A 17504-nucleotide genomic window follows, 5' to 3' on the forward strand; every position below is an offset into this window, starting at 1 on the left:
ATCCCAACTGATAGTTACCTAAGCACTCAACATGGAGAAAATCGATAAATTACTTGGACCGCTCAATCCCAATAAGCTCGCAGCGGGTACTGCACCTGACCCGATGAAAGTGATTGTCTTCACTGCGACAGGAGATCAAGGTAGGAGTGTATGTAGAGAGTTGATTGGAGATGGAGGGTTTATTGTCTGGGGGGTCACTCGGAATACGGAAAGTAAGGGCGCGAAGGGTGAGTGATGTCGCGTTGGTCAACACCTCACATTCGATGGGTTCTGGGAGATTCCTGTTTCGTAAGTGAAGCTGATGATCATGGGATACAGAACTCACTGAATTGGGAGTAAAGATGGTCCGAGGTGATTTGAGTGATGCGACAAGCTACAAACAACATCTCCTAGGTATGGACGGAGCATATATCAACTCTGATTGTAATTCGAGTCACTCACTGCACCCTCCAAGACCAATGAGAGCTGATACTCTACCCCTGTTCGTCGTGATTCATTACTGTAGACAACTCGATCGTCCCGACTGTCAATGGAGATACCAAAGCAGCTACCAAGGCGGAATACGAGCAGGTCAAAGCTCTCGTCGATGCATGCAAGGAAGCTGGCGTGGGACATATTGTGTACTCCGCTTTGGACGGGTATGAGGAGGAGGATAGGCAGGTACCCTATTTCCAAAGCAAGGCTGAAGGTGGGTGGTCTCGTCCTTCATCAAGATACCTCCAAACTTTCAAGTATATATCCAGATATGAACGCCAAATACTGAAGATGAGTTATTTTGGTCGGGGTGAATGATAGTCGCCAAATACATCAAATCGACCTACTCAGGCCACGCCTACCACCCACCCAACACTCCCCACGGGATCCACCATCACCTCCACTACACGAACATCTACGCATGTACCTACTTCTCCAACATCTACAAATTCAATTATCTCACCAAGGACGCAAAGGGAGGATGGCTATTGGGATGGCCGATGCCTGATGATACGCCTATACTGAGTTATGCGGTTGAACAGACTGGAGTTTGGGTTAAGAAGGCTTTTTTGGATCATAAGACCTGGAGTGGTGGGTTCACATTGCATTATTTGAAAATCCTCTCTCTTCACTTGTCATCCCTATTCGGAGGTCTCTAGGGATGACGTCCTTCTAAGCCATCTTTGGACGCTCGAGTACTACGCGTAGTGCTTATTGACATGGTATTCAATAGGCAAAGATATCCAAGTCTGCTCCGACTCCATCACACCCCTCCAAATGGCCAAGGAACTATCCAAACTCAGTGGTCAGAAGGTCGTCACGCTCGGACTGACCAAAGAAGATTTCCATTCTGAGAAACACAGAAAGGAGGTATGGCAACCTTTATGGTTGAATTACAGGTCTTATGTCGATGGGTAAGCTATCCATCTTCCTACTTCACCATTCTGGTCAGAACAGAGCACGATCTACGATACAGCACAGACACCAACGATTCGCAGATGGACATGCTTATGCGTATGAGTTCTCAGATACTTCATCAGAGATATCGAGGAAAGTCGTAAAGTCTGTCCTGAACAGTGGGACTTCAAACAATGGGCTTCTCAAGATAAAGAGCTGAAGAGGATGTTCGACAATGGGGCCAAATAAGTTGGACAGTTGAAGTAATGGAAATTACAAACACAATGCTGATCGTGGTATCGTACCGGAGAATGAGATTTAAGGCGTGATATGGGTCTGATGCATGAGGGTTGGTTCGTGATTATGTGTTTTAACTTGTACAGTATCCTATTGTATACTTATGTTTATGTCATGTATACGAAGTCATCCTGAACAATGGTCATCTGTGTCTGTATCCAGTCCATAAATCCATTTGAAATCTTGATGATATCCTTATTTCCTTCTTCTTCCGTTCATCGTACATCAATCGTATCATCCCGTCAATCGACTATTGCAACTTGACTTCAAATTCCAATGGCGTCCCCAGCCCACCCCTCTCAGCTAGCGCTATAGCCTCAGCGTCTGCGTGAGCCTGGGAATCGAGCGAGATGGACGATAGATCTTTATCCTTGATATCGCTGAACGATCTATTAAGACCTGGACGAGGTACCACCAATCCTCCATCCGACTACATGTATAAGTAAATTTCAAGTCGTCAGTTGTAAAGTCTTATATTGCCTATCAGTGAAAGGTGGGAGGCTACACATACACAAATGTATGTTTCAGTCTCGACGGTGATCCCTCCAGTTTGTAAGTTCTTGTTACCCGACCCAGCACTGGAACTTCCATATGATCCGCCCTATCAACAACCAAGGAGATATCAGTAAACCGGAAGTTGGAGATGTAGACGGAAGGGAAGGGACGTACAGAGGTATAGACGTAGGAGGTTTTACGGTCGTTACGCAGATCTTCTCGGCTGTTTAGGACGGCAAGGCATCCTACGAGGTAGACTTTCGGGTGGATTATACTATCTCACAAGACACGGTCAACATCCCTTTTTTTATGATAGGAGAGAAGGGAACATTTACCTACGCAATGAATTGGACGATACTTGACATGGAGTCTGCGGCGAATTGCAGGAAGAATAGTAATGCGCTGAGGGGAGATACGAGATATCAGTATCATCATGCCGTTTAGATGGCGGAAAATATGTGTTGAATGGGTATGGAGGGCTATGTGGGAAGACATACACTAATGTAGGAGGAACCTGAGCTTCAAGCGAGATCCTCATTAACCTCTTTACTAATCTGTCGGTGTGGTCTAAGCCTGATCGGGAACGGTAGAGACCATACATGATTGAGGAGGTTATGATGAGGTCTGCGGAGATACATGCTCCGGGCTACATCGGATAATTTGTTAGTATGCATTGCAATTTACAATAAGCGAGTCATGGGGACTTACCCAGAGGTAGAAGAATATGTTGGCGGTCTATACGAAGGATATGACAAGCTCAGCTTCTTGGTTTACCCCATAGGAGGTGAAGTCACTCACACTATCAAAGTCATTCATCGTTTTAGTCCTGGTGATGAATGTGTACCCCACTGAACCAGTCACGGAGAGACACAAGCAGATTCCGATTGACACTAAGATAACGTAGTTCCGCTTGTTGATCCTCCAGGCTCGTTCTGCGTAGAATGCCTGATGCACCGACCGAACCATTAGCTCAGTCAATCTCAGGATTTCCCCCTTTGAAAGAAAGTCGACTCACCTGAATACTGATCTTGGTCAAGGGGTCTAGGATACCGTACCATGCTATCCAATCGCATTTGATGAATTGCGAGTATTCGCCGTAATTATATGAAAACATGTGTAGGGTCGTTGCCCATGTACTGAGGGTGTGACGTAAGATCGTCAGTGCCAGTAGTGATATATCATTAACCCTTGGGAGCGGTGAAGAAATTGATAAACTCACAAGATTGTTGCGCAGATAGCACCGAACGAAGCCAGGTACTGCATTTCAACCAATCAGTCAGTATGAGATACTCGAATAGATTGAACTGGATGGGAGTATTGAGAGAGAGCGAAAACATACCAGTAGGAAGCGTATATGCGTGGCTTCCTTCTTGGAATGATTCCACCATCTTACGAACTGGTTGATGGCTACTCCCATGAGTAATCCATCTACCGCCATTCTGCGATTTTATCATTAGCACACACATCCATCCCAGCCTGAGATACGCTGTCCTACTCACCCAAGGATCAGTGGCGATAGGTGGGAACCGAGGTTACCAGTAACCTGTTTTCTCGCGATCTCCTCTACAGATGACATCTTGATTGGACTATCGTTCTTATGAGTCGTTTCTGACTTTCGAAGGTGAAGTTGAGGAGTGAGAGATAGTTCGCTTATATGATTTTGCGCTTGATGATATCTATATAATACGATCCAAAGAAACAGAGATAGAGACCAGCTTAAAGATCGATGTCCGCTTATTGAATAGATGAGATAGTATGGTACAGTACGATTGGACAATCGACTAACCTGGTGGTGTGTGTCAATCTCGAAACAAATATCAATATGTCAAATGACAGCTCACTTTGATTATATGATATATGAATACTCATCAGCACGAACCTCAGCATTTCATTCAGTTCAGTTGAATGGAGATCCTCTTGCACCGTTGGAGGTAGAGTTGGAGCAGGAAAGGCACTCGAACTCAGAGTGAGCAAAAAGAGGTTTCACATTCTTGGGTTTTTGGTTGTAACTGGATGAAATAGATGTACCTGGTTAGTCTATAGGTACAAACTTTAACTTACCTCGAAGATCTTCGAATCAATACAGAATTGTCAGCGGCATCAAACGTCCCTGCGTAGGAGTTCAGTTCGTGCGTTGCGGCGAAATATTCAGGGTATGGTACTAACTAACCTTATGACGAATTTGGGATTTTCCAGAAGAGCCTTTATTCCATTTGCTTACGGTATGATGGCGCATATACATGCTTACCTTTCCTCAATGCAGTAAAGAGTAATAGACTCTTCACCGTAGGGCGTTGGTAGGTGCTGAGAATGGTGGTGAAACAGGTTTCAAGAAGCACTTTGGTTTGACTGAACGAATAATCGGGAAATCAGCCACCTTCACAAAAGCATACAGTAGAAGGAGAAGATATGCATGCTGTATTGTCTGTCCTTGGCTTAATGGGAATTCATTGCGGTTCGTACTGTACCGCCAGATCTTTTTCGATCGCTTGATTCAGTGCTACAAGGAGGCGCTTGGTAAAGCAGACAGAGTCCGTTCGATCACTTAAGACAGCGTATCATCATCCCAGGGGAAGGAGTGGACAGAGGACTGACCAGGCCACCTACAAGACTACAGGTATGCTATCTCCGCTGGAATAAACCTGGGGTTATTCCGATAATCCGGAAGAACAGCCGCCCATTGTTGGATAGCTCAGAACGGTTCAAGCGAAGTCCCCGAGTCTACTATGGCACACTCAGGAATGTCTGATGTCACCTCACCTCTGAACGTGTAGGTAGTAGTGCAGATCACTCGCACCGCTCTTACGGTAAAATGTGAAGGTCCCGAAAGATAAGCGTTAAGCTTTGGTTGGATGGAATTTGGGGTTATTCCGTAAGTAAAAGCCAATTAGCGAGAATCGGAAGTGGAACTGGAATTGTGCGAGGTACATCGTAGTGGGTGAAGGTACTAGGTTGGATTGGATTCCAGGGCGAGGCGTCGGGAGTGTATGATAAATGCGCTTGTAAAGAGGATTGTAGAGAGTAGAGAGGATTGATGACCTGTATAAGTATGGCGACTTTCCACTCATGCTTGGTCACGACCATTACAGCAATATCGATCGTCTACAGTCCTCATCCAGCGCAGTAAGCACAAGTCGTCTCTTCTCCACGTGTAAAGCTGAGCTTAGACATGTAGTGATATATGCATCATGGTCATTGAGAATATCGTTACAACACTACCTCTAAGCCAAAATATCAGTCCTCAACACCCACTTATCGCCCCCCTTCACCTCCTCTCCCTCATGTTTCAAACACCCACCGCCCGACATCCCATGCCAATGTAACAGTAATCTACCGGCCTTCGGATCAACAGATACTTTCTCTCCCTCTCCTTTCTGCTTACTTTGGTTCTTGCTCTTAGTCTTCTTGGACGATCCGGTGTCGTGCGTATGGGTATAAAATGCGGTTGCTCCTCCCTTACATTCTGATATGTAAATCAGGATCGTCCAGCAGCTTAGTCTACGCGAGATGGGGTCGAGAGTGGGCGAGTCGTAGTGCGTTCGAAAGTAGGTGCCAGAGGGGTAATGGTATATCCTGATATTGGGGGATAGGGCGGGAGGCGATGAGGTGTATCGGGGCGATAGGAGGGGGATGTACGGTGAGATTAGGTTTAAAAGTATTTGGGCAATCTCGGGGGAGTTGAGGGATCCTCTTCCTGTTCCAAGTGAGCAATGTAATTGTCAGAGTAGACTTCTGATAATGGCCATGACCACCGTGTTCTGGATACGGGAGCGCAGTGCAAGGTAGAAAGTACCCACTGGCCGTTCGTTCTGCTTCTCCTTTCCCTGGTGGTTTCGGTCCCTCCATCACCACCCCATCCATCCAACTGCGTACAGCTTTCACTTCTGATGCAGTGAAGAAGTCATCGATAGTATATATCTGAGAGGGTAAAACGGTTTTGACAGTCAAATTGGTTTTGGGGTTGATATTGGGAAATGTCGGCGAAGGCATCTTCTGCGCAAGGGGAACTATTCGAATCAGCTCATCGGCTCGGATACTTGGTAGCCTGTTATTTCTCTGTCTGAGGTCTTATGAACCTTGCTGGTCGGCGTGACTGGATGAATTATGCATTGTGTATCATCAATATCAACATGGGCAGATACAATGGATGGGAAGAAAGGTGTTGCATTGCGACTGCATTGTTTCGTTTATATACCTTTGGTTCCGTGCCGAAGGGATCAATTTTTCGGTTGGATTGACGTCAACAAAGTCAGTTCCCATCCCATCCATCTGTTCTTCGTTCAAAACCTTCTGCCAGATACCAGTGTACCATCAATCTAACTCCCCATTCTCCTGTGCTCTCTACCAACCTACATAGCCATCATGTCCTCCTCAAGCGTGATTTCGAAGAAGCTGAAATTCAAAGGCGATAAACCCAAGAAGAAGAAGAGGTCGCACAATCACTCGGGAGGTGGAGGTGGTGATGAGGATGAGTTGGCTGCTTTGGCTGCTGCTGATCCGAGGGGTGGGTGTCATTCTTCCTATACGAGCTCAATGTCTGGCGAGATATTCCGGCTTTGAGATGTCTTTGTCTTTGGCTGACTGTATGACTGTATAACATCTACAGGTTGGGTATTTCCAGAACAGCCCATGGAGATCAACGGTCCGGCGTTTATCTTACTTCCCTCTGAACCTTTGACTTGTCTGGCGGTGAGTAATCCCGTTGATCCTATTCGCTATTTAGGATATCTATCTGCGGGCATCGTGAAATATGTATTGATACGATGTGTCGCGTTACAGTGGGATCCAACGAGACAACGAGTCTACGCTGCACCAGTTGACCTCCCCCAAGTACCTGAAGGTATGGACGATTTAAGCGAAGCAGAGATATTGCAGACGATTGAACCCAGTGATGTAAATCATGTATGGGTGATATCGAGACTATCAGGTAGTGAGGATGTCATAAGTCTACGGACGAGCACGTGAGTCTTAATCCTTGCACCACCATTGAACATGAGCAATCCTGAAGTATCTCTCGCTTGCATCAACACAATACTTCACAGGGAGAAAGCTAATTTACCATAACACCTTGACTAGCGGTACATTCCTCACAGCCTCTCCATCAGGTACTCTAACCGCCACGACCCCCTCGCGTGGCCCACTCGAAGCCTTTATCCCTCAACCATCCTCCAGCTCAAGTGTATTTCCCGGATGGTCCCTGCAAACCCAGCATAATTCCAAATATCTCTCCACGTCCCCACCGATAGGTACGTCCGCAGGCAAGCTCAAAGCGGAATTGCGTATCGACGTGGATACCCCGGCGGAACATGAGCTGGTTAGGATAAAGTGTCAGAGGGAGTTTGTGTATAAGGCGAAAGTTGCTTTGCAGCAGAGTAAAGATGGGTCTGGAAGCTCAAGTGCGAAGAAGAGGTTTTTGAGTGGTGGGCCGGAAGAGGGGTCGATGGAAGATGAGTTGAAGAGGAAGTGAGTTTGGTACCTTTCGGATTATGTCCACATGTACTCTGACTTCCCCTCGATCTTGTGTTCTGGATTCAGACCTAGCTGCACAACCATCTTTCTCTGTGAATTTTGTGAGAGAATCTTTGCTGATACGCTGTAAATAATTCAGCCGAGAATCCCAAACGTGGGGAGGAGGTCGGTCGATCGTTTCTGAAAAGGATAGACGGGAATTGAAGAAAGCTAGGAAAGAAGGTAAATTGGGCGAAGCCATGTTAGATCGACGAGCGGCTCTGAAAAGGTGAGTACTCAGACTTCATTAGGACATTTCGTGTATACATGTTGATGTCGGAAATTGATGGCTGATGGTCTGCTTGTGCTTGTTGCTGTCAGTGATCGATATGCCAAATGATTATACTGAGATTGATGCATTGTTTCTTATGCGAGCTCTTTAGGATGAGGAAAATATCCATCACAACCTCACCGGTATCAGGCTGAGTATGAGATCTAGGGATACTTCTCGAGAGTCAATGAGCAGCGTACAGTATCTCCAGAACAGGTCCTCCTCCAGGAGGAAGTACGATGGCTACTCTATCACCCAAACCCCACGGGCATATTCATGGGGGTTATGCTTGTTGATAAAAACTTCCCATTCCCATCGCACGATAAAAACCCACTCGGAGCAAGTGATCTTTGGCTTTCCCCCATCCACCTTCTCTAAGCTTCCCTAGTGAGATCCACCCGTTTGCCCCACTCGATCGGATTCCCACTCCACACCTTGTCCTTGGCTTCTACGGGGTTAGTATCCACCGATATCATCCCATCTGGTGATTCCCGGATAGATCTCTGGTCAACCACGTGGCGAGGAAGCCGTCCGAGTAAATCCGACCCTTTTGCACTGTATTCCTATTTCTTCCGATACTGACGAAATGAAGGACCGACTTTTCTCCGCCCTTCTGGGTGGATGATCGGCGAAAACGGTCGATTAATCGTCGGTCCGCCAATGGGCCGGTAGAAAGAGAAACGAAAAGAACTGGAGCCGCAATATGGTATCATCAGTTGGGTTGGGAGCTGTCGCGTCGATCAGCTTAGTTTGAGGTACGCCCTGCTTTCCTCCCTCATGCGTTGGGAGAGGTTTTGCTTTGGTTTCATTCGGTATAGACCAATCCCGATGAGATGGATATTAACAATTGACGGACCGAAAATCCCAGTTGAGCTCCACGAAAGGATACATATACAGTATTTCCTTCTTTTGGATGAAAGCCAAGTGTAGATGCATGCAGATCACCTGCTTCTTTGTCTCATGACTCGAGTCGATCGGTCCGTTTATGCCGTCGTCATTGCACGTCAATTAACGGTAATGGGAATGCCATCTCTCATGCAACGGTTTAGTAAACTTGTAGTTTGGTTTTTGTCTAGTTGTGTTGTTTGCATCTCAACATCCTACACATAGATACACATCCTTTGAACCATCATAGCCCCTCGCAGCATATCTACCGGCGGTAACACGCATCAAAGCATCAGTAAGCCTGAACCTGTATCAAGGGGTTTGTTGGGTGTGTACGGTAAACAGTGTACAGCATTAGGACGGATAAAAGTCTAGAATAATATAGGGGGGAAACGCCACCACCACCACCAAAGAGAGAAAACTGGGTTCTGGACTTTTGACTTTAGGTGTTTGATTGATGGCTTGTGCGGTAAATGGTAAATTGGTGGAGCACCCACTTCCGAAAAAACCGAACAACCGATAGGATAGGATATAGGTTCACAACGGATAATACATTTACAAGCGCGTTGAAGTGTACTGTAATACCGTAAATGGGAAGGGAAAATTGAACCGTCATTTCCCAGTACAGTACTGCGTAGTACTGTAAAAGTGATAGCGATACACCGGATTTAACCATAATCCCATAACCAACAACCGAACAAACGAACAAACCAACAAACGAAATTCTTCACATCACCTCACTACCGTTCTTCCCCATCTACTCTACTCGATACGCGATACCTTCCATAGATGGTTGATTCTCATTCCTATTTCATCCATTCTTCTTCTCAAGTTTAGTACGGTTGGTTGGATCAGTGGGACTTTTCTTAACTGTTATATTCTTTGGAAGGAGCATTCAAAGGATCGGTCGACATCACATCATAAAGAAAACCCATGGGCGAAACAGAGTCAGTAACAGGTTCTCGGTGAAACTTTTACCTTACTCCTTTGTGATCGTTACTCCCACCACACATCAACTATATAACCGGAACAGAGAGACACATCGCATCGAAACCTATAGAAATAGAAAGATATCTATTGGCAGATGAGAAACGGATTGAATAGTCATAGTCAGAGTCGAACAATATAACTGAACCAGATTCATTCGACACGTTTCAACCGCGACGAAGCCTTCGCTTTCTTTGAAAAATAGAAACATTGTCTCGTCTGATGGTAGTCGGGTTAGATGGTTGTTATTGATATCGGTTTAGTCTTAGTGGCAATCTGTGAGTTGGTCTTTGACTCCATCTATTGAATATCAATATCCCTTCACTGGGATAATCCGACTTGCATATACAATAGGAAATGGAGATTCTGTTTCTCGATTGCCTCTTGCCTATCTATTAGAGGTCTGGATCCAAGAGAGATAGATCTCTAGGCTGACAAACTGGAATCATTCTCTTTTGATGGATGGTCACACACACAGCGCATTGACACTTCTCTCACCCATCAACCAATTAATTTAACCTATACGTCATATAACAACACATCCTCACAACACAACAATCACAACTCTCTTCTCACTCCATCCCATTTACTTCGCCACTATTCACCATGGATCCATTATTACTCGCTCATCCACCCACATCCTACGCACAGATATCAGGCGTGACGACCGACGAAATGCCATTCGACTCGTTTTGCATCGTCTGCGATAGGTTGATAATACCCCCGAAAGAGGTCGAGCCTGTCGAGGGTCCAAAGCCAACCAAGAAGAAGTTGGGAGGAGGAACCATCAGAGTGAGCATACCCACCCATTCTCACACACTTGATCAAGTCTGATAATGTACGCGTCTCAGGTGAAGAACCCAGATGGGACAACCACGACACGTTCAGCAAATGGTCAGAAAGTGACGCGACCAGGATTGAAGCGAAATCCCAACTCGGCAGCTCGTCTGGCAGCTCTGAATTCTTCCTCGAAGATGCAACCTCTCACCAGATCAAAGACGAACGAATCCGTCACCTCCCCTACTTCCGAATCACCCATCGATCTATCTTCCCCTCAATCACAGAAAGTCATCACCCCCCGAATCAACACCTCCTCACCACCTTTCAGATCATCGATATACTGCTCCAAGCAGTGTATGGAGCATGACGCGGGAAAATCGTCCGAGGCCTACGCGAACATCGCTAGAACATTATCATATGACTTTTCACATGCTTTCCCATTGGATACCCCCGGTGTGGCGGTCCCAGATCATGCTAGAAGTCCTTATGGCCCTCCATCACCTCTCTTCGTTTCTGGATCAGACACCGAGTCGTCCGCTGCCTCCAACGCAGGTGGATTACACGATAACTCAGGTCCAGCAAGCTCCGCACCTAAATTTATGGAATATTTCAGATTATCCAAAGAAGGGCCAGATGACGCTTGGAACTCCATCCAACGCCAACGACGAAGCTCGATGCAGCCCTCTTCATCTCAACGACCCACCTCCTCGCACTCTCACGTGCACCCCTCAAATGAAAGCTTATCAAGCTTATGGAATGCCGACTCGGACCTGGCCTTGGACCATCGATCAGTCTCAGGTTCGGGATCACACAGGATGAGAGCCATGACTCCCGCGCAGATACCTGAAGAAGATCGACGAGAGTCGCACGGAGCCGGTAGAAGATCGGTATCGATCTCAAGTGAACATTCCGCGCCTATCCCTGCCAGAGCACCATTACGAAGATCCGATCTAAGTCATACTTCCCTCTTGGCCTCTTCGCCCTCATCCATGCAGAACGTCCCTATCCCACCTGAATTCGGTTCAGCACCTTCACATACCCTCGACTTACTCCAATCGTACGCCCATGCTTTCCCTGTACGATCCCCCTCAGGATTATCAACAAGCGTTCAAAGAGGATTCGTCTTCCCCGGATCCACAGCGATGTCACCCAACCCATCCGAATCGAGACGATCAAGTATGTCCCGACCCGTCTCAGGTACCATTCGCGCGAAATCCCGAAATGGGAATGGAAATGGATGTGAAGCTACCTGGGACTCGTTCGGGAAAGAGGTAGTGGACGAGAAGAACTATAAATCGTACTGCAAGAAGACTGGTCAATCGACATTATCTTCTTCAGTGACTGCTGCGCCTGCCCCCATGTCTGTCCCTGCGGATTTCAGGGGTAGACCAGAATTGGATATGAACAATAGTACCCCCAAGCAGAGTTTGGAGAGGGGAATCGGAGGATGGAAAATCAAATATTTTCAACCTTCCTCGAATCTCGTCGAGAGGAGCGGGACCATAACCAGAGATCGATCTTCATCTAGAAGTACCGATCGGACCAGTTCATCTTCGGGTAGATCAGCTAGTCGACCTCGAACTGGCAATGGAATCAACATCCCCACCACTTCCAATACGTTGTCCACCTCCATCTCGTCCAATTCGACCTCAAGGACGCCAAGGATGTTACCTCCCCCTAGACCTGCTACCACCCTACCTACCACCGGTGAAGCTCCTGATATGTCAAGTTTGAAGTTGGACACGACCAGCGGATTCGAGGGTGTGTCAAACTCCGTTCCTAAGTCGGGATTTAATTGGGAATCGTCCGAGAAGAAGGGAATGAAGACTTATGAGATACCTGATTTACCGAAATTCAAGTTGGATAGGACTAAAGCTGGATTGTTCTATTTCCAGTAAACTCTCCGGCTCTTCTATGGTAGATTTGTTGTCATTTGTAATATACCCTCGTATTGTATATAAGCATTAAACATACCACCAAAGGCATTAACCAATCAAGTTGTATAATTCGATTTTAGTTTGGATCTTTATAATTGTATTTTGTTTTATAGGAAGGAAGGATGAAGATCTTTGTATGAGACGGTGAAAGATGCATATCTGTCAGAAGATTAGTTGCATGTTGCGATTTTGTCGATGCGTGACATTCAGTCTTTGCTTGCGAAATGTGAGACCGAATGCAGAGAGAGAGGGTGGCCGAGGGATGTTGAACGAAGGAGCTGGTTCCTTTGGCTACTCTCTCTTTCATTAAATACGGTAGATACTATTGCGAGATCACCTCACATCGTACATCAGCGATGCAATACCATTATGTACCTGAGGCTACGCTACATTATCGAGCGGATCCAACATGATTCCTCATCGTTACTATGGCTATGCTATGCTGTCCTCCATCGTGATGATGTACGGGAAGACCGAGGTAATCCCCTCGTCATTATCGGGGGCCGACCTGCGGATTGATGACCAATGTTGAGTAACGTCCGATGGAAATTACCCGATTAGGTATTTCCATGTTTTTCACTGTATGCTATGCTGGGGATGATCATCGCCGTTGTTGTTGTTGGTGGTGTTGCCTCTTGCGACATCCTGTTAACGTACATATACATGGGTGATATGAAGATTCGAACCAGCATCATAGATCACCACGTAGATATATTGAGTACAGCCGTAGTCACTTCAACTCCGCCCGCTGACAAAGTATACATTCGATTCTCGGTAAAAGGAGTAAGTCGAACTCGAAAACAAACAACACCGAAGGTCTCACTCGTTTGGGTTTGGATTTGGATTTGGATTTGGTACCTTGAGCATACGCGGACACATAACATCACATTTGTCAACATTCGTATCTCCTCCTTCCACAATCACGATAGAAGCATAGAATTATAATTAGATTAGATACATCATCCCCTGCGTCCTCAGATCCCATCCAAGATGCCCAACCTCAATTCCAACAAAGATGGTATAGGATTAGGACTATTGGGAAGTGGGAAGAAGAGATCGAGTTCACCTTTGACTATACCCAATACGCTTGAAGAGGTCGAGGATATACCGTGAGTCTTGTTCTTCTCTTGACTACAGTGCTTGGGCGAATGAAGTCTATTGGTCGGGTAGGAAGATACGTGCATTCACCCAATGTCTAGGGGTGCATAGGGATTTGCTTTAGTGTGTGATTGGTCATGTCTTGTCATTGAGGCTTGTGCTTTCAACGTCGTCTCTTGACTATGCTACACCGCATTCTTCACTTCTTCTTTTTAGTTATGCCTGTATCCTTTTGGACTTGATCCGTAATCTTATTCATCATTTATCAAAAGTAATACCACAATACTGATCGTGTGATCTCATACCCATCAACCCCTTTCCTCCCTCGGCATTCATCATACCCCCTCCCCTCCTTCCATCATCTCCGTCATCATCTCGCCAAAACCACGACTTTCATCTCATCTCACCAATGACGGAATAACAACCACGACGTCGACATACATCTATCCTTTGTGTACTGTGTGTCCGTACCTCTTCAAAAAATCCAATTTCTTTTGTCTGGTCGGAACTTCAACCTGGACCTGTATCATAAATACAACATCAACATTCGTCATCCCCCCATCCCATCTCCGAAACCTGCAACCCTAAACCCAACACGACCTCTCCACGCACTGCTTTTGCCTACCATCTGACGTCGACATTTTCATCGTTAATCGTATGATACGAATCCAAATTCAAATACCTTCCAACCCAAATTCCTACCATGTCATGTCATGTCTCGGACTGAAACATTCCTTCTCCCACCACTAAACAAAACAGCTCATACGCCGATTCGCCTCAACCCCGCTCATCCACACTCCCCATTCCATCTGGATCTCGTACTCCCCCATATTCCACACCTGTCCGTCCGAAAAGACTACGATCCAGAACATCAACCATGTCAACCTACAATCCACCATTACCACCTGTCATGTCCCGTGAAAACTCCTCTGAGGATATCCATGTATCTTCTTCTGGGGGTAGACCAATGGGAGACGCAGCGGATGTGGTAGCTCATCTATCAAGGAGTTTAGAAGCTGGTCCATCAAGGTTATCAACCGCTGCATCTTTACTACAAACTCCCAAGACGACTGGGAACAGAAGAGCTTCAAAGTCCGTTTCTGGATCTAGACCCACACTCATCGTCACTCCTGCTAAAAGGACACAATCATACTATACACCTCAAGTCAAACCTTCCGATTCATTCCCTTCATCATCCTCTATCCCGTCGAGTCCTGTATTGGGACCAAATATCGTTAAGAGGAAGACCTCAATACCGAACTTAGTGAGGAGGTATACCACTCGTGAAGAAGAGGGCATAAGTGAAGTACCAAACGAAGACTATTTGGAACCCCCCACGTCGACAACTACAGGAAGTATGGGTAAAGGAAAGGGAAAGGAGAAAGCGGTAGAATCAAGAGCAAGATCAACGAGTACAAGTATTGTCGTTCCTCAAACTCAAGATTTGACTGAACATTCAACTTACACCTTCCCTTCCAACTCTCATTTTCACTCTGCCTCGTCCTCGGGACCATCATCCCTCAACCACGTACCTGAACTTCCACCTTCATCGCAAGCTTGGTCGGGTATGCCTCTGTCCCCACCACCCTCCGATCAAGAGGTTGATTCTTATACCCCACCTCAAGCTACTCCGGCTGCCTCCTCTTCGACCTTCATCAAGTCAGCTTATGAGGTTGGAGAATCTTTACTGAGCTGGGTCAAGCCTAAGAAACATAGATATGATGGATCAGGATACAGACGTGGATCAGACGATGATTCTGAGAAAGGATTGATTGGATCGGGGTCGGATCAGGATGATGAGGATGAGGGATACGAGGGAAGAGGAAGTGCAGAATCCATACGACGTCCGGGGAAATACTGGGGGATCTGGACTTCCGATTCTAATGAAGACGATCAATCTCAATCGAATTATTTCACGTTACCTCCCACACCGCCATTGGATCAGAATGATAATGCCGAATACCCTCAGTTCCAAGCTGCTCTCAATCACGGAGGTAGGGATTCCTTCCCTGCTACTTTACCTACACCTGCACTCTCCACGAAATCACTCTCAAGGGATAATTCGAAACGCAACAAGTTGAGGAAAGCCTTCCAATCTAGAAGAAGCGATGCGATGAGTAATGATGATTCGAGGGGATGGTTGACTACTTTACCAAATATCTGGGCGGGTTACAGAGGTGGTAAGACCGCTGAAGTTCTCAAGGAGCTGGGCTGGACAGTCGGGATCTTGGTCGGAGCGTTCTTCGTGTCTGCTGGTTTGGTATTGTGGTTGATTCAGAGTATGCCAATGTGAGTGATACTGTGAGCTTCATGTTTGCGATAACGGGATACTGATGTCTGTGGTTTCGACTTTGTAGTACTACTCTGAAAAAACTCCCACAATCTACCACCGACCTTCAGCTTCTTTCCGCTGAGATTAGATCGTACATGGCTTCGAGTGATTCCGGCTGGTGGCATACTATTGGAGTGCTCACTTTCGTAGGATGCTGGAAACATGCTTGGAGTGTACCTGGAGCGGTTATTTTGGTGAGTTGGCCGTGTCCTCTGCAGGTAGCGGAGATCGTTAACTGATATACGACGCTTTCATCAGAATATCCTCGTCGGCTCATTACTTGATCCCATGCCTGCCCTTTTCTTATTGACCATCATCACCGCCTCTGGATCTCTCGGTGCATACACCCTCTCAAGACCACTAGCACCATTGATAGCTGTCCTCTTCCCCAAACCACTTGCATTGGTCCGAGCGGCCCTCGCTCCCGAGACGATCCCCGCCCCAGCTACTGCTCAACCAACCGCCGGAGAAACCATCACGCCCATCCAAGCTTCCTCTGACCCCTCTCAACCTGCCATCGGGGGACCCACCGAGAAATCCACAGTCTGGCGAAGGTTGTTAATCATGCGTGCGATGGGATTCGTACCGTGGTCAGGTATGAATGTAGCGTGTGGAGTTGTCGGGGTAGATTGGAAGGTATTCTGGATCACAACAGCGGCAGGAAGTGCATCTTGGTCCTACGTCACTGCCTCCGTCGGTCATATCCTATCAAGATTGAAGGTACCTACCCAAGCTCTGGCCAATTCAGGTGTGATGAATGAAGGAGCAGTGGGAGGAGGGGAATCGCTCACTAGTCTATTAAGAGATCCAGTGTTAATTGCAAAATTGATATTCTTATCTGGATTGACCTTACTTCCCGTCATACTCAAACGACGATCTCCCAACCCCGACCCATCCGACATGGGAGATTCGTCCCTCTCGACCACACCTCGATCTTCATCATCCTCATTCGAACTTACAGACTTCTCCTCTTCCACGACCAACCCAAACTTGGATAGACCGGTACTTCCTGCGATCTCTGCCTTACGACTGGTCGATCTGACAAGTCCTTCTGGAGATGGAGATGGTCAGTCGCCCATGTCGCCCTTATCGCAGAGTTTGGCGAAATTCACACCTACGCCTAGGATGTTTGACTTGCTTAGTTTCGGGAGGACTGTTATTAGGACGGGTCAACGGGGTTTGGCGGGGGGTGTGAGGGGTGCGGAGAGGATTATAAGGGGTCAGGGTGGGAATTAGAGGGGAGTGAGGTGATGTGTGGGCGACAAAGGGTACTTGTGGACTGAGGCGAGCGGAAGGGGATGAAGTGGGTCGAAGTGATTTGAACGAAAGTGGAGATGAAGGAGGTCCGTTGCAGCTCAGTCCAAGTTCATCCATGTATCATATCGCATTGTCCTCTTACCAAACCGTTGGCGTGATGGAGGTTACATGGCAAGTTTGAACGATCTGGATTAAGATAGAAGAACCCTTGAATCCGTACTTGTATTTGTATCTGTATCCTGCACCTTCGCATGGTGTATACTATATAACCATATAATGTAATCTT

General features: G+C 46.7%; 6 protein-coding genes across 6 annotated transcripts; 4 read left to right on the forward strand and 2 right to left on the reverse strand.

The window, feature by feature from the left end:
* Nucleotides 1–31: 31 nt before the first annotated feature.
* On the forward strand, nt 32–1620 carry I302_109112 (uncharacterized protein; the record flags this gene model as incomplete). Its single annotated transcript, XM_019194840.1, has 6 exons — nt 32–227; nt 319–423; nt 506–688; nt 796–1065; nt 1208–1388; nt 1503–1620. The coding sequence occupies 6 exons, from the start codon at nt 32–34 to the stop codon at nt 1618–1620; spliced, it is 1053 nt and encodes a 350-aa protein (XP_019043676.1).
* Nucleotides 1621–1918: 298 nt separating this feature from the next.
* Nucleotides 1919–3739, reverse strand: I302_109113 (uncharacterized protein; the record flags this gene model as incomplete). Its single annotated transcript, XM_019194841.1, has 11 exons — nt 1919–2098; nt 2180–2269; nt 2338–2437; nt 2503–2565; nt 2661–2809; nt 2872–2898; nt 2962–3108; nt 3179–3299; nt 3383–3420; nt 3503–3602; nt 3663–3739. 11 exons carry the CDS (start codon nt 3737–3739, stop codon nt 1919–1921), a joined length of 1092 nt encoding a protein of 363 aa, XP_019043677.1.
* A 1645-nt stretch (nt 3740–5384) lies between these two features.
* I302_109114 (uncharacterized protein) lies at nt 5385–6153 on the reverse strand (the record flags this gene model as incomplete). The annotated part of the gene is made up of 2 exons (XM_019194842.1): nt 5385–5857; nt 5961–6153. 2 exons carry the CDS (start codon nt 6151–6153, stop codon nt 5385–5387), a joined length of 666 nt encoding a protein of 221 aa, XP_019043678.1.
* A 372-nt stretch (nt 6154–6525) lies between these two features.
* Nucleotides 6526–8011, forward strand: I302_109115 (uncharacterized protein; the record flags this gene model as incomplete). Its single annotated transcript, XM_019194843.2, has 6 exons — nt 6526–6667; nt 6770–6852; nt 6943–7124; nt 7240–7626; nt 7772–7900; nt 7993–8011. The coding sequence occupies 6 exons, from the start codon at nt 6526–6528 to the stop codon at nt 8009–8011; spliced, it is 942 nt and encodes a 313-aa protein (XP_019043679.2).
* A 2409-nt stretch (nt 8012–10420) lies between these two features.
* On the forward strand, nt 10421–12492 carry I302_109116 (uncharacterized protein; the record flags this gene model as incomplete). The annotated part of the gene is made up of 2 exons (XM_019194844.1): nt 10421–10606; nt 10666–12492. 2 exons carry the CDS (start codon nt 10421–10423, stop codon nt 12490–12492), a joined length of 2013 nt encoding a protein of 670 aa, XP_019043680.1.
* A 2014-nt stretch (nt 12493–14506) lies between these two features.
* Nucleotides 14507–17197, forward strand: I302_109117 (uncharacterized protein; the record flags this gene model as incomplete). Its single annotated transcript, XM_019194846.1, has 3 exons — nt 14507–15918; nt 15987–16155; nt 16220–17197. 3 exons carry the CDS (start codon nt 14507–14509, stop codon nt 17195–17197), a joined length of 2559 nt encoding a protein of 852 aa, XP_019043682.1.
* Between the last annotated feature and the right edge of the window lie 307 nt (nt 17198–17504).

The sequence above is a fragment of the Kwoniella bestiolae genome, chromosome 8 (assembly GCF_000512585.2).
Source record: "Kwoniella bestiolae CBS 10118 chromosome 8, complete sequence".
In the NCBI taxonomy this organism is placed as follows: domain Eukaryota; kingdom Fungi; phylum Basidiomycota; class Tremellomycetes; order Tremellales; family Cryptococcaceae; genus Kwoniella; species Kwoniella bestiolae.